Consider the following 15339-nt stretch of genomic DNA (forward strand, 5'->3'; position numbering starts at 1 on the left):
TTTTTCACTGAAGAATTTTTTATGTGCTTTAAAAACGTGAGAGAACTCGTTCATTGTCATGTCAGTGAGGCCACGTGACCAACCATAGCTGCCATTTCTCATACTCGAAATTTACAAGTTTTTCATCTGCGTCTACATCACTATGTCATCTGAATTTGATAATTTATAAAAACTAATTGCTGCCTACGTCAATATCAGAGCCTTTACCTAAGTTATTGAATCTTTCATAGTTGTGATTATAATAATGAAAACTTAGTAAGTACTGAATGAAATCCGCAACTGCCATTTTGGAGAGTGGAGATTACGACCCAGTTACTTTAAATAGCAGATATTGACCAGTGCATAAACAGTGACCACGTGATCTGAAAGTAATTGTCATTCGCAGAAATGAATGTAGTATCTAATAGGGGGTTTTCCCCAAAGGTGGCACTATGAAAACCGGCGTAAATGCAATGACTGATGATGATAATGAGACAAACAACCTCATGTGATCTTTAAGATGCAGTTGTTGATGATGATAATGATGATGACAAACAACCTCATGTGATCCTTCAGATGCAATGACTGATGACAATTATGATGATGATGATAAATAGCCTCATGGGATCCTTATGATGCAATGACTGATGATGATAGTTATGATGACAAACAATCTCATGTGATCCTTAAGATGCAGTGACTGATGATGATGATAATGTTGATGACAACCTCCTGTTATCCTTAAGATGCAGTGACGGATGATAATTATGATGATGATGATAAATAGCATCATGTGATCCTTAAGATGTAATGACTGATGATGATAATAATGATGACAAACAACCTTATGTGATCCTTAAGATGCAATGTCTGATGATAATAATAATGATGATGACAATCTCATGTGATCCTTAAGATGCAATGACTGCTGATAATAATGATGACAAACAACCTCATGTGATCCTTAAGATGGTGCATCTGATTATGATGAACACTCTAAGTAATGTTACGCTGATTTTAAAATTTACATTTTGGACCCAGAATTGAGATGTATGAGCACAATAGAGAGCATATTTTCTGTCCATTTATGTCTGTCTGTCTGTTCATTCTGTAACTACTATACACATACTTGAATGTGATTTGATAGGTTAATAGCCTACTGACATGTAGATATGTCTTCTAAAGGTTTTGCCTATTTTGGATCAGTTTTGATGGAGTTAAAACCCATTTTGATCTGATCTCCAAATCTTTCTGATCAGCATTAGCTGATTCAGCGTATTCTGACGTAATTTACCATGTTCATCATCTAGATTAAAATGAATGTTTTGAGCTTTGTCTCATCAACTTCATTTTTGAAGAGTTAGGCCCTTGACAATAAACTTGATGACTTCACATTTAATGTTGCTTGTAACTGGTATAGCTTAAAAACCAGTCAACATATACTACAATGAAATTTAGTATAAACATTGTCTCTTATGCCTATCGTGTGCTGAAAAATGGCATTAAACCCTACAACAACAACAACAACAACAACAATTCAATTTCCACAAGATAACTTCATGAAAATGTGTCTCATTTCAGCCATATTTGGCATGAGCTTTTGGATGAATTTGATTTCCAGCCTTTGACATTAACATTTACAGAAGTTATGGCCCCAGATTACCCATCATGCTGCTTTGGGTTTTGCAGCATAACTTTACTGAGCTTTGTTGAATTTCAGCTACATTTAAAATGAAGTTGTATATTGAGGACTCCTTAAATGCGTTTAATTTCATACATCCATCATTTATTGAAGTTATGACCCCCAGTTGCTGTTCTATCCTTACTTATTTTGAAATTCCACAGCATTATTTTGTTTAATCTTTGAAGGATTTTAACTAAGTTTGGTTTGCAGATTTATAATGATGCCTGAGTAAGGTTGATTTTGAGTGTTCCCAAATATTGTTTGCAGAAGTTATGGCCCATGATAGTCTATCCTTTTGAATTTGGTTTCACTTGACTGTACTTCATGTGATGTCAATTTGACATGTAGCTTCATACTAATGAAGCCTTGAATGAGCTTTATTTCCAGCATTCCACAAGATCATTCACAAGAGTTATAACCCCTTATTGCCTATCATAAAGACTTTGGCTTCCACAGCATTACTTTACTTAGTTCTTTTGGCTTTCATTAAGATTTGACTTGGATTTTTATATTTATGAGACCTTGAATGAGTTTAAGTTTAAATATTCTACATTATCATTTTTAGAGTTACAGACCCTGCTTGTCTGTCCTTCTAACTTTTCTTTCAGCATCATAAGTTCACTATGGAATATTGGATTTCAGTTTAAGTTTTCTTGCTTGTTGATATTGATGAGACCTTGAATTAGTTAGATTTCCACTATTAAGAATAATATTTGAAGAGTTATGGCTCTTGAATGCCCATCTTCTCCAAACGTTGCAACTTCTGCTTAAGGTCCTGCCAAGCACCTAGTAATTAGTGTGGCCCTTGATGATGCACACATCACTAATAGTTCTAGTTTTCATTATTTATTAGGTCTAGGGAATTATTATTAAAGTCTTTGTGGTGATTTGCAAATCACACTCATTGATACAGAGTGTGGATATGTTGAATGCAGGGCAAGCATACATAATGTTTGAAACACAGAATGAGTATAATTTCCACCTGCCAAACTCTACCCAGGTATTTTTCAAACTTCTTTTTCTTTACCTCTCACTTGCTTCCCTATTTCTCTTGAAGGCTTTAGAGACAACTTCAATGGAAAATCAGAATTAAAAAAAATATTTGAAAAAAATGAATGCCTGTTGCCAATATGTAACTGCATATGTGTAATGGCTACAAATTACCAAGTTCATAGCTTTTAGAGAGCAATATCAGGCAGACAAATGCAGTTAGTGCCACTTCATTATTCAAGTTGTGCATATTTATACACCACTCTTGTTAATATTTTGACTGGCTAGTGACTGACCATTTAATTTTCACATGGTGGTGGTATTGGTGGTGATGAGAGGGCATGGATTTTCTTTTGGAGCTGGAATAATTTGCTCTTTAACCTCATCGAGATAATTTATTGTTTTCAACTAATATAAGTCTGTGATGTTCATCCATCCTTCAGGGTGTCAGTTTCATCCATCTGTTCATGTTCAGAGCTCCATCTACACTGTTAGAAAGAGAGTGATCATATGAGGCATCATATTTTACCTCGATTAGTTGACAGTAAGATGTTAACTCTGAGTGAAGATGGAGGATTGTAGCGATTGGTAACATTTTCAATATGAACTTTGCCTTGTAACCCAAATTTCATTGATGACATTGAACACAATCTTTTGAGGATAAGTAGATGATGGTGAAGGTTTTGAATCCTGAATTTAGCTCAAAGGGAAGGTGAAATCCAAACTAAAATAGTGCAGATATTTAAAATTGTTTTTATATTGAAGGCGTTCCAAGAGCAACTTAAAGGAATTATCCCTAATGTCAACATCAGACTGCAAAGGTCACTTTCTGTAGAGGATGTCAAAACACTGCCAAAAAACAGTTCTTGTATTATAACTGATCCCAGTGATGATTCAGGTAACATTTTTATTCAGTTTCCATTTGCTCTGTTGAAACTATATCATATATAACAATAAGAATAGGACATAACAACTGAGGTCATTATAAACAAATATTGCTATTGATAAAGCAAAAAAAAATGAAGTTTAATTTTCTTCATGGGAATGAAAAATTGGTCTTAAAACAATAATTTTCTATATTTGCTTTATGTGAAAACATCAACGTTTGTCGTAATCCTTCCTCAGTTATTAATACAGTTGCTGCATATTTCAATACAGGTACCTATGAATGACTTCATATTTTGGGTTTCTAATTTAATGAGTAAAAAAGTAGATTAAAACTTTTTTTTCCAAAGCATGGCTGAACTTTGTAAATTTAAAAAAAATATTAAAGCTGGAGGTGAAACTTACAAAATTTAAACTTTATTAAGATATAGTTTCATGAAGATTTGTGTCTACAAATTAAAGGTCAGTTATGGAGGTTTTGATTTAAATCATAATTTTTAATCTTTGAATTTTGAGCATTGGTCATGTCACTTTCATTAATTTCTGTGAGACCATGTTTCACAATTTCTCTGCATTATTATCTCTACATTAATGAATTCCTTGTTCTTTACCTTTAGCCATTTCCATGTTTTGTTATATGTCATGACAATCCACATATGTATCAGAGGCAATTAAGACATGTTCTAACTTTTATAAGTCATACGTATAAATGCAATTATTCATAAATGATGCAATAAAAATTTATAGTAATTAGGTACATAGGATTTTCAGGTATCAAAGATTAAAAATTATGTTAACATTGACTACATGAAAACACCACCATTAACATGGATAAGTAACTTTGAAACTTACAATTTTACTCAATTAATTAACACCCCAACTAGAGTAACAGATAAGAGTGCTACTATCATTGATCATGTCTATACTAATAAACCTGAAAACATAAGTGAAATTAGTGTGCCAGTGTACACACTGAGTGACCTCTACCCAGTCTGTATAACTAGACAATGTGGGTTTTCCAGGGTTCTTCCTCCACCAATTATACTGGCCGCCATGTATAGCCTATCTTGTGCTGAAAAATGGCGTTAAACCCTAGAACAACAACAACAACAACAACAACTAGACAATGGTTCCCAAATCATCTAAATGGTCAGAATATTGAAATATGATAAAGGGACTTTAAACAGTTTGATAACAAAAAGTTCTTAAATAATTTAATTTGCAAACCCTTCCACTCAGTCTGCAATATAGCTGATGTCAACACTGCCTTAGACAAATGGTATCGGATGTTCAGTGTAACCTTAGACAAACGTGCCCCAAATTAAACAAAAAAAATGTTAAATGCCATAAACTACACCCAAATGGATTACCACTGAGATCAATCAGGCTAGGCACCAAAGCGATAATTTCCACAAGAAAAAAGACATGAAAAACTATAGAAAATGGGGGAATAAAGCTAAGCACCTGATAGATAAGGCAAAAGAAGAATGATGTAAACAGGCTATTTATGAAAGTAAGAGTACTAAGACATTGTGGAAGAATCTAAAAGAGCTGAACTCACCCAAGAACAGCTGTTTTCCTCCTAGACTGAGCAAAATGATGACATAGCAATGTCTGATAAGGAAATTGTGGAATTGTTCAACAATTTTTTCACAAGCATCTCCAGTAACAGCATTCAGAACCAGACTAACATCTAAATTGAACTTGATGCTCTTCTATCATTTATAAGAGCTAAAATTCCTGATGATAATGATCCTTCAGTAGATAATGTTAGTGAAGCTGATGTTTTTGGTATGCTCATTAAGGTGACTATTCATAAATCCTCTGATTTACATGGTATTTCATGTCCACAAATTCTTAAAATTGCTGCATCAGTAATAACAAAGTCATTAATGCATATCATAAACTTAAGTATAATGTGTGGTAATTTTCCAGAAACATTGAAATGTGCAAAGGTTACACCTATCTTTAAGAAAGGAGAAAAGGTGGATCCAGGGAATTACAGACCAATATCAATTCTACCTGTATTGTGAAAATTATCTGAAATGCAAGTCATTCAAGTGTATAAAATTTTGGAAAATTACTCTCTATTTCATAAAGTGCACTCAGGATTTAGAAAGTACCACTCATGCCAAACAGAACTTACCAGATTAATTGATCTTTGGCTGAAGGAAATGGATAATGGACATATGACTGGGATTGTTTTCCTTGACTTCAAGAAAGCTTTTGATCTTGTTGATCATGAAATTCTGCTGCAAAAGTTGAACTGTTACAAGTTTGACAATCCTTCTTTAAACTGGTTTAGATGATACATAATCCAAAGGTCTCAACAAGAAAGCATTGGCAATATTAGCTCTCAAACTCACACTATTCATTCAGGGGTCCCTCAAGGCTCAGTTTTGGGCCCTCTCCTCTTTCTTATCCATATCAATGATCTACCATTAAATAATGAATCCACAAATACAGATTTGTTTACAGACAATGCAACCTAGTTGTATACATCTAGTTCTGACACTGAAGTTATCCAAACAAGATTAAACTCGGACCTTATCAGAGTCCAAAACTGGGCACAACAAAATAGGCTGGTAATTATTGAAGGTAAAACAAAATGTATGATTTTGAGGATAATAACAAAGGCTACACAATTTAGGGAACCCAGAACTATTTCTTGCAATAAATAACCATCAGTTAGAAAAAGTTAAACATGAAAAGCTTTTAGGTGTGTCTGTAGATAATAATTTACAATGGGATGACCATATTGATAAGCTTTGTAAAACACTGTCATCCAGAATTGCCCTACTCAGCAAAATCAAGAAATATTTACCTATGGAAACTCACAATCTATACTACAAGTCATTTATTCTTCCAACAATGGATTATTGTTCAAATGTATGGGGAAACTGTGCTAAATCTGAGCTTGACAGGATTTATAAACTTCAGAAACGAGCAGCATGCATAATTTTAGATACAGCTATTGATCATCCTTCAAAAGCTTTGTTTACAGAACTCAGGTGGTTGACTATGTATATGAAAGGATAGATTTTCACAAGGCAGTTCTTGTACAAAAGTGTCTATATGGAACTGCACCAGAGTATCTTCAGGACTTATTCAGGCTGTTTTCAACACAATACCAGTTGAGATCAATATCACATGGAAACCTTCTAGCACCAAAACCAAGAACAGAGCAATTTAAAAAGAGCTTCCAATACCCTGGTACAGTTCTGTGGAACAACCTTCCACTACATGTAAAATCTGCTGAAAATAGTACAGTATTTAAGAAGAGATATCATGAGCATGTATGTGTTTCTGTTAGATAATGGAATTTAGTATTTTAATACTAAACGTGTTAAAATAAACAGTAATTATTGCTATCTTTCATATAATGCACAATGTTATACTCTCCTTAATAGGGCCTCAAGGGAGAATAGTCCTTGACTAATGAGCCACCCTCTATAAATCAAGTGTTATTATTATCATTATTATTATTATTGTTATTATCTAAAGGACTTGAGGTTGACAAGAATTATATATAATTATTTTTCGAGTTGACCTTGAGGGATAAAATACATGTCAAGTCTGAGACAAAATTGAATGTAAAAGTATGTAGCCACTGGCAGAGTTAAGTATCTCTTTTTAATGCAGTTTGCACAGTTGGCAAAATGAAAGTAAAAGTCTACACAGGAGATATCTTAAATGAGACAACAGATGCCATTGTTAACAGTGTTGGTGCAGATTTTTCATTTCATGGTAAGATTAAATCTTTTTGTTGAATTTGACTTGAAATGACCATTGATTAAATGTTACATGTTTCTGATGAAGTTTGTTGTGAAAAAAAAAAATTTGTTAAATAGTAGAGTCGTCTAAAATTGTTTTGTTTGATGAGATTCTATGGTATAGTTTTCTGAAATAAAATAAATTATTTATAAAACTCACCCATCATAATGATATTTGGAATTATGGCAACTAACTCTGAAATCACCCATCATAATGATATTTGGACTTCTAGCAATTGACTCTGAAATCACCCATCATAATGATATCTGGAATTATAGCAAATGACTCTGAAATAGCACATCATAATGGTAGTTTGACTTTTAACAATTGACTCTGAAATCACCCATGATAATGGTATTTGGATTGTAGCAACTGACTCTGAAATCACCCATCATATTGATATATGGACTTTTAGCAATTGACTCTGAAATCACCCATCATAATGATATTTGGACTTTTAGTAATTGACTCTGAAATCACCCATCATAATGATATTTGGAATTATAGCAACCAGCTCTGAAATCACGCATCATAATGATATTTTGACTTTTAACAGTTGACTCTGAAATCACCCATCATAATGATATTTGGATTGTAGCAGCTGACTCTGAAATCACCCATCATGATGAGATTTGGACATTTAGCAATTGACTCTGAAATCACCAATCATATTGAGATCAGACATCATTACTGGAGTGACGTCAGTGAAATCACCCATCATAATGATATTTGGACTTTTAGTAATTGACTCTGAAATCACACATCATAATGATATTTGGACTTCAAGCAACTAACTCTGAAATCATGCATCATAATGATATTTGGACTTTTAGTAATTGACATTGAAATGACACATCATAATGATATTTGGACTTTTAGTCATTGACTCTGAAATCACCCATCATAATATGATATTTGGACTTATAGCAACTGACTCTGAAATCACCCATCATAATGATATTTGGATTGTAGCAAGTGACTCTGAACTCACCCATTATAATATTTGGACTTGTAGCAATTAACTCTGAAATCACGCATCATAATGATATTTGGACTTTTAGTAATTGACTCTGAAATCACACATCATAATGATATTTGGACTTACAGCAACTGACTCTGAAATCACCCATCATAATGATATTTGGACTTCTAGCAATTGACTCTGAAATCATGCATCATAATGATATTTGGATTGTAGCAAGTGACTCTGAACTCACCCATTATAATGTTTGGACTTGTAGCAATTGACTCTGAAATCACCCATCATAATGATATTTGGACTTTAAGCAATTGACTCTGAAATCACTCATCATAATGATATTTGGACTTTTAGCAATTGACTCTGAAATCACCCATCATAATGATATTTGGACTTCTAGCAGCTGACTCTGAAATCACCCATCATAATGATATCTGGAATTATAGCAAATGACTCTGAAATAGCGCATCATAATGGTAGTTTGACTTTTAACAATTGACTCTGAAATCACCCATGATAATGGTATTTGGATTGTAGCAACTGACTCTGAAATCACCCATCATAATGATATATAGACTTTTAGCAATTGACTCTGAAATCACCCATCATAATGATATTTGGATTGTAGCAAGTGACTCTGAAATCACCCATTATAATATTTGGACTTGTAGCAATTGACTCTGAAATCACCAGTCTTAGTGAGATCAGACATCATTACTGGAGTGACGTCAGTGAATTGGACTGATCAAGTATTTACTATGATTAAGTTTGCAAGGACTTGTTGACCTGATAAGATCAATAAAAAAAACTCAATAACTGAAATGAAACCTGTTTTGTGAATTGTAGGTGGTGTTTCTGTTTTGTTGAAGCAAACATGTCCAGATCTGGAGAAGGAATGCCAAGATAAGGGTAACTTTAATACATATGTAACATTATCTGCATGGAAAATAATTTATATGTATAACAGAATGCCAAGATAAGGGTAACTTTAAAACATATGTAACATTATCTGCATGGAAAATAATTTATATGTATAACGGAATGCCAAGATAAGGGTAACTTTAATACATATGTAACATTATCTGCATGGAATATAATTTATATGTATAATGGAATGCCAAGATAAGAGTAACTTTAATACATATGTAACATTATCTGCATGGAAAATAATTTATATGTATATCGGAATGCCAAGATAAGGGTAACTTTATTACATATGTAACATTATCTGCATGGAAAATAATTTATATATATAACGGAATGCCAAGATAAGGGTAACTTTATTACATATGTAACATTATCTGCATGGAAAATAATTTATATTTATGACTTCACTTCCTGATTAAAATAATTAGTTAATAAATTATGGTTCAGATGTGTTCCTTTGATTTTGTTTAATTGTGTGCATGACTTTTAAATGTAATTAGTTAATACAGATAGTAAAAATGCAAGTCTTTATGTCATGTTGCATATTTCTGTTGAAATTATTTCATGCCTGCCATAACACAATATGTCATGCATAAAATACAAATTTTGACTCCCAATCCCACAGACATGGTTGTTTTTCCAAAAACACAATTTTCAGTAATGAGAGAGAGAGAGAGAGCTTTCTTGACACTGCAGTATATGTCTGTAACCTGTCTGACCTGAAAAGAGTCATTCTTAATGCTGAATATGGAAAACTATCATTTCAGGGCATTTATTAAAGTTCATTGCTTAGAGGCAATTAAAAGGTTAGACCATCACAGATCAACAATGTGCATTTTTGAATGAGAATAGTGGCATAAAAACAAAAAAATATTTGAATTCATATTATTTTTGTGTACTGCAAACATCTCAAGTTTCCAACTTTACCACTAGGTTATAATATTTTTTGTTTGTCACACTTATAAGATAACCCCTTTTCTACATCAATAAATATTTTCAGTAAAAAAAAAGTTTGCTTATAAGCAAGTATATATGGTAGATGCATTTTTTTAATAAAAATTTAATGTTTGTTTGGTTGTGATCATATAAGTTTGATGATAATATTTTACAGAACTGTGTCTAACAAAATATTTTTTCCTGAAAGTGTATTAAAGACTTCAAAGAAAACATTAATTTTTTTATGCAGTCAAATTTGAATTTCTAGTCATTTCCTTTATGCTTTTAAGAGCAGATAACTTATTCTTATTTAGATGATGTCACTTTTGGGGTCACCTGCCCCCCTCTTGCCCACTTTCCCAACCCCCCTACCCATGGGACCTCGAGACAGGATTTTTTGAGTCTTGGAAACCACACAAGACTGTCTAGAAGGTTGGCAGATATGTTATTATCAACAGAATTTCACAACAGATGGTTCGGGGCCCCAAGTGACCGAGTGGTCTAAAGCGCTCACCGTTATGGATCACTGCCATCTCACCTCTGTCTGCGTGAGTTCGAGTCTCAGATTCAACTAATGTGGTTATGTGAGAAAGCTTGCCAGTAGCTTCTTGTGGGTTGGTGGTTCTTTCCAGGGCTTTTCTGGGTTCTTCCTCTACCATTTATACTGGCCACCATGTATAGCCTATCTTGTGCTGAAAAATGGCATTAAACCCTACAACAACAGCAACAACAACAGATGGTTCACAGAATGCACTCATTTACCAAATAACTTGTTGCATGCAGAGAAGCAGCAAGAGCAACAAAAAACTGAATGAATATAATATTATAACAGAATACTAAATATCAATAATTCTGACTTCCCATATCAGGTTTGGATACAAATCTACAAATCAAAAGTTTAGAGATAAATGGAAGCCAACCCACTGAGTGTGTGACATTTTTAAGACATTTTGGCTGAAATTTACTTAAAATGGACTTAAACAATATATATTAAATAAATTCTGTTATAAATTTCCATTTTATTTTTAGAACCATCCTTTTGCACAGCCACATGTTAGGAATGAGTTTAACATAGGATAGACTGTGTACAGATTATGAGATACCCATTCTTGTTGTTAATATATATCTTTATTAGTTTTATAGTTACAGGGAATATCTGGATTAGAAAAGTATAAATATAGACTCAGTCCATAGAGTTCAATTTTTTAATATATGTCTGTAAAATGTAAGCACAATCAGCCTAACAAATTTTTCTTTTTTTCCAACACAAGAGGTTTGCCATTTTCTTACAGAAAGCACTGCATTTTTTATGTGTAACCATAACTTTACACTTCCTGTTAATGCTCTGTTAGGGCTATAATATCTCAGTTCGATCATGTTTGTTTGAAAGACAAACCAAATGTTTATGCTATTTGTCAAGCCCAACTTGGTGAAAATTCAACATAACAACCACTTTGGCACTCAATTGGTTAACCATGTGTCTATCCATATATCCACACACAAGATTAAAGTCTATTTTAAGCTTTTTTAGATTAAGCTCAGTGTAAAACGTTTTAACTTTCTAAATGGAATGGTTGACAGAAAATAAAGTTGTCCTGCTGTGAATGATGAGACAATTTAATCAAATGACACATCATTTCTGTCTTTGTTCAGTCTTTTGACTGGGTTTGTGAAATGAGTCATCGTATATTTTTCATGTATAAATGATCTCTCATCAATATCTTACATATCATTTACAGGAGTTTGATTGAGAAAAGTTATTCTTTTGTAGATTTTCTATAACTTGTGTGTGAAGAAGAATTTACTTACTACATATAAAAATTTGAAATTCTTATAAATCATATTTGTTATGCTTGATATCCATCTTAATAAATAGAGTGCCAAATATTTAGTAAGTAATATTTAGTAAGTAAAGAAAATATAGAATCAGTCCAAGGAATGTGCGTTCACATAATAATAACAATAATAATAATAATGACTTTATATAGCACCTAATCATTAGAAGCTCTAAGCACTTTACAACATTGGATAACACATAAAGATATGATTACAAAAAAACAAACACCATGAAATTAGAAACAGAAAACATGTTGAAAATATTTAAGGTAAGGAAACATTATTAGGTGTTATAAAAAATATATATAGAAACGTGTGTGTGTGTGTTTTTAAAATAGCTTTAAAAAAAATTAAAACAATTTTTCAATCTTATCGCTATGATGTCTGCAGTATGGCAGTTGATAGTCGATGTCTAGCACTGAGGTGTCATGCTGCAGACATGTGGCATCATGTCCCACCCAGTCACTTTACCCTGACACCAGGCCAACCAGTCCTAACAGTAACCTATTAACCCTGAGTGCCAATCGAGGCTACTACTTGTACCATTTTGTATAAGTCTTTGGTATGACTCGGCCGGGGTTCGAACCCATTTTCTAACCATTTACCTCACTGGAGTTGAAACATTGTTAATCCCAACCATAATTATCACCAGGTAGATGTGCAGGTGCCATGTTTCCAGAAGAGAGATGGAGTTAATTAAGTTTGTTTCAGAGTATGAACATCATGTATTCCTGTGATAGAAAAATGTCAGCCTGTATTGTGTTTATCTGAATAGTTATAACTTTGAAAATTGGTATACTGCTTTAAATTCAATGAGGATTGATATAGTCATAACAAGTTTGAAGGGTGAATTTTCCCATTATTGAAAATTACAAAATTTATTTAATCCAACCCTGTTTAAAAATCTACATGTGCTAAATTAAATTATTTATATGTAGCCATCTTATGACAGGTACAGGCACATTATATCATATCATATTATATCCATCCATCCATCCCTTTATTAACATTTACTTGTCTAGCTCATAACTTTAAAACAGTTGGAGAGATTTATTTTAATGAAACTTTGCACAACTTTGTATCATAGCTAGAAAATGTGTTGGTTACGATAGCCATATTGCATTATACAATGGTCAGGTCCCTACATCAAGGTCAATGTAATTGTTCGGAATGATATCAAAATGGCCATATTATGTGCTGTTTTATACATTTCTCTTGTTTATTTGTTGTCTGATGATCAGGTCAGTGAGATATTTACCACAAGCTGATGTGTACAAACAAACATAAGAATAGAAGCTGTACCAGCATGAAATTACCATAATCAGTATTTATCATCTACCTGTTTTATTGGAAATATCATTTTAAAAATTACTATTTTAAAAGCAATAATACATTATGTTTTAAATTTCCACAAAATCAATGGAATTTAAAGCTGAGGAGTATTTAGCTTGGATTAACTTTGGGCTGAGAGAAAGTGGATCATCTGTTAAGTGGTCACTTTTGAGTGCGCTTGAATTTTATCTGGTGCAGATAGTGCTAATGTTTAAACATAAGTGCTAAAGATGCAGAAGTCTTATTTATTTATTTTACTTGCTAATTCACAGTTAAACAGTTGCGACAGAGTGGGGTTGTGATGACTGATTGCTTTGGACTAAAATGCAAGAAGATTTTCCATGTGAAGTTTCAGGATACTTTAACAGGATGGAAAAGGGTTATGAAGAAGTGTCTGGAGGAAGCCAGTCAAAATAACCTGTCATCCATAGCTTTTCCAGTTTTGGGTACAGGTAAGTTTCTTTTAATATCTGCATGACCAAAACTGGAAAGTCTGCCCCTGCTCACATTCAGTCATGCATGCACCAGCTGTTTTTCTCTAGCTTAATATCTGCAGAAAGATTCAATGTATAGAAATTCAATTTGGCACAAAATATTAAAGTCAGTGATAAGAAAGTTTGAGCATGAGATATTTCTGTTAACATTTATTTGGGTTCAACTATTTACAGAGAAACATATTTGACTTTCACTGATTGTCAAGCTTGTTGAACAGATAAAAATGTATTTCATGACATTAAAATTTAGTAAATGTACTGGGGAAAAAGTGCCTTATTTTATGTGCTGTTATAAGATGAAAAATATTATTTTAATATCAAAACATGAAAGCTGGTACGGTACTTTTAAAGTCTCTTAGTTTAATTGATGAGGTATTATATTTCAGTTTCTACATCATAAAGCTGTGTATTTCATGTACAAATTCTCACCCAGAAGTAATTCAGATCTATCAGAATCAGAACTGTTTGCTTTTGGTAGGTGCTGGGTATGCTCCATTTGCTGCGGAAAAAATTGCAGAGATGTTTTTTGAGGCTTTGATAGCTTTTGATGATGAACAAAAAACCCATCAAGTTCAGCAAGTGAATGTAGTTGTTTACCACAAACAACCACAATTCATTCCAGCCATAAAAAACGGAATGGTGAAGGTTTCCCACAAAGTACCAGGAGAAACAATTAGGACCTGGTATGGACACAGAGGTATTTAAATTATTGTGTTGAATTATTTCATCCCCCCAGATTGATGTTATGCTCTTTCAGATTTCACAAAATTAATTTTTCTGACACATGTATGATCTGCTTGAAGTTCAGTCTTTGTGGTAAAAGGTGTACAACAAAAAATGCATGTTCTCTGTGTATCTGGTAATTTTGTAATGTATTAAGTCAGACTTATTCTGTGCTTGTTTAAATCCAGTTTGTGAACTTTGAAAATACACTTGAAACAGCTGAAATTCAGCATTTTTGCCCTGTCCCAGTGCTGACAAGTGAATTTTAATACACCTACACTTGTATGGAGATTTAAGAATCTCACATTTCTATTGACAAAATGTGAAGAAAATCTGATGGGCAAAACTTTCTAATTTTAATTTTATCTAAAACCAAAAAGAAACATTGTTACTTTCTAAAACTGGGCATTCACTATGAGTGCATAGTTTTGCATTTGAGGCCTGTGGAACCATACTAAACTGTGTGATACTTGTAATGTCTGACAAACTTTGATTGCTTAAGTAAAAATAATTTACACTGACATAAGCATTTCCAGATTCTAATTTCAGTAGTGTAAGATCCAGTAGGTAAAATGACAAGCTACATCCTTTCTGTGGAAGTTTATAAATTTATAACCCTGTGCAAAATACAAAACTGTGATATGGAACCTTAGGGATTCCGTTAGCTTTGATAATTTGTTTTTTTTTTCTGTGTACTTTTTAAGTCTTCTTTCTTTATAAAATAAAAGGTATAAAGTTTGCTATATTTTGAAGATAACTATTGTACATGCATGTTATAATCATACATGTTATAATATTCG

At 32.8% G+C, this 15339-nt stretch overlaps 1 protein-coding gene across 3 annotated transcripts in view; it reads left to right on the plus strand.

The window, feature by feature from the left end:
* LOC149795353 (uncharacterized) overlaps positions 1-15339 on the plus strand; it is a 62610-nt gene that overhangs the window by 31452 nt on the left and 15819 nt on the right. For all 3 annotated transcript variants that reach the window (XM_089965128.1, XM_089965127.1, XM_089965129.1), the window contains 5 exons: positions 3419-3551; positions 7181-7285; positions 9138-9200; positions 13595-13774; positions 14295-14513. In XM_089965128.1, coding sequence (XP_089821254.1) covers positions 3419-3551; positions 7181-7285; positions 9138-9200; positions 13595-13774; positions 14295-14513 — 700 coding nt within the window. The remainder of the gene's footprint in view (positions 1-3418; positions 3552-7180; positions 7286-9137; positions 9201-13594; positions 13775-14294; positions 14514-15339) is intronic.

This window comes from Sinohyriopsis cumingii, chromosome 7, assembly GCF_028554795.1.
Source record: "Sinohyriopsis cumingii isolate HCF-2022 chromosome 7, ASM2855479v2, whole genome shotgun sequence".
NCBI classification, from domain to species: domain Eukaryota; kingdom Metazoa; phylum Mollusca; class Bivalvia; order Unionida; family Unionidae; genus Sinohyriopsis; species Sinohyriopsis cumingii.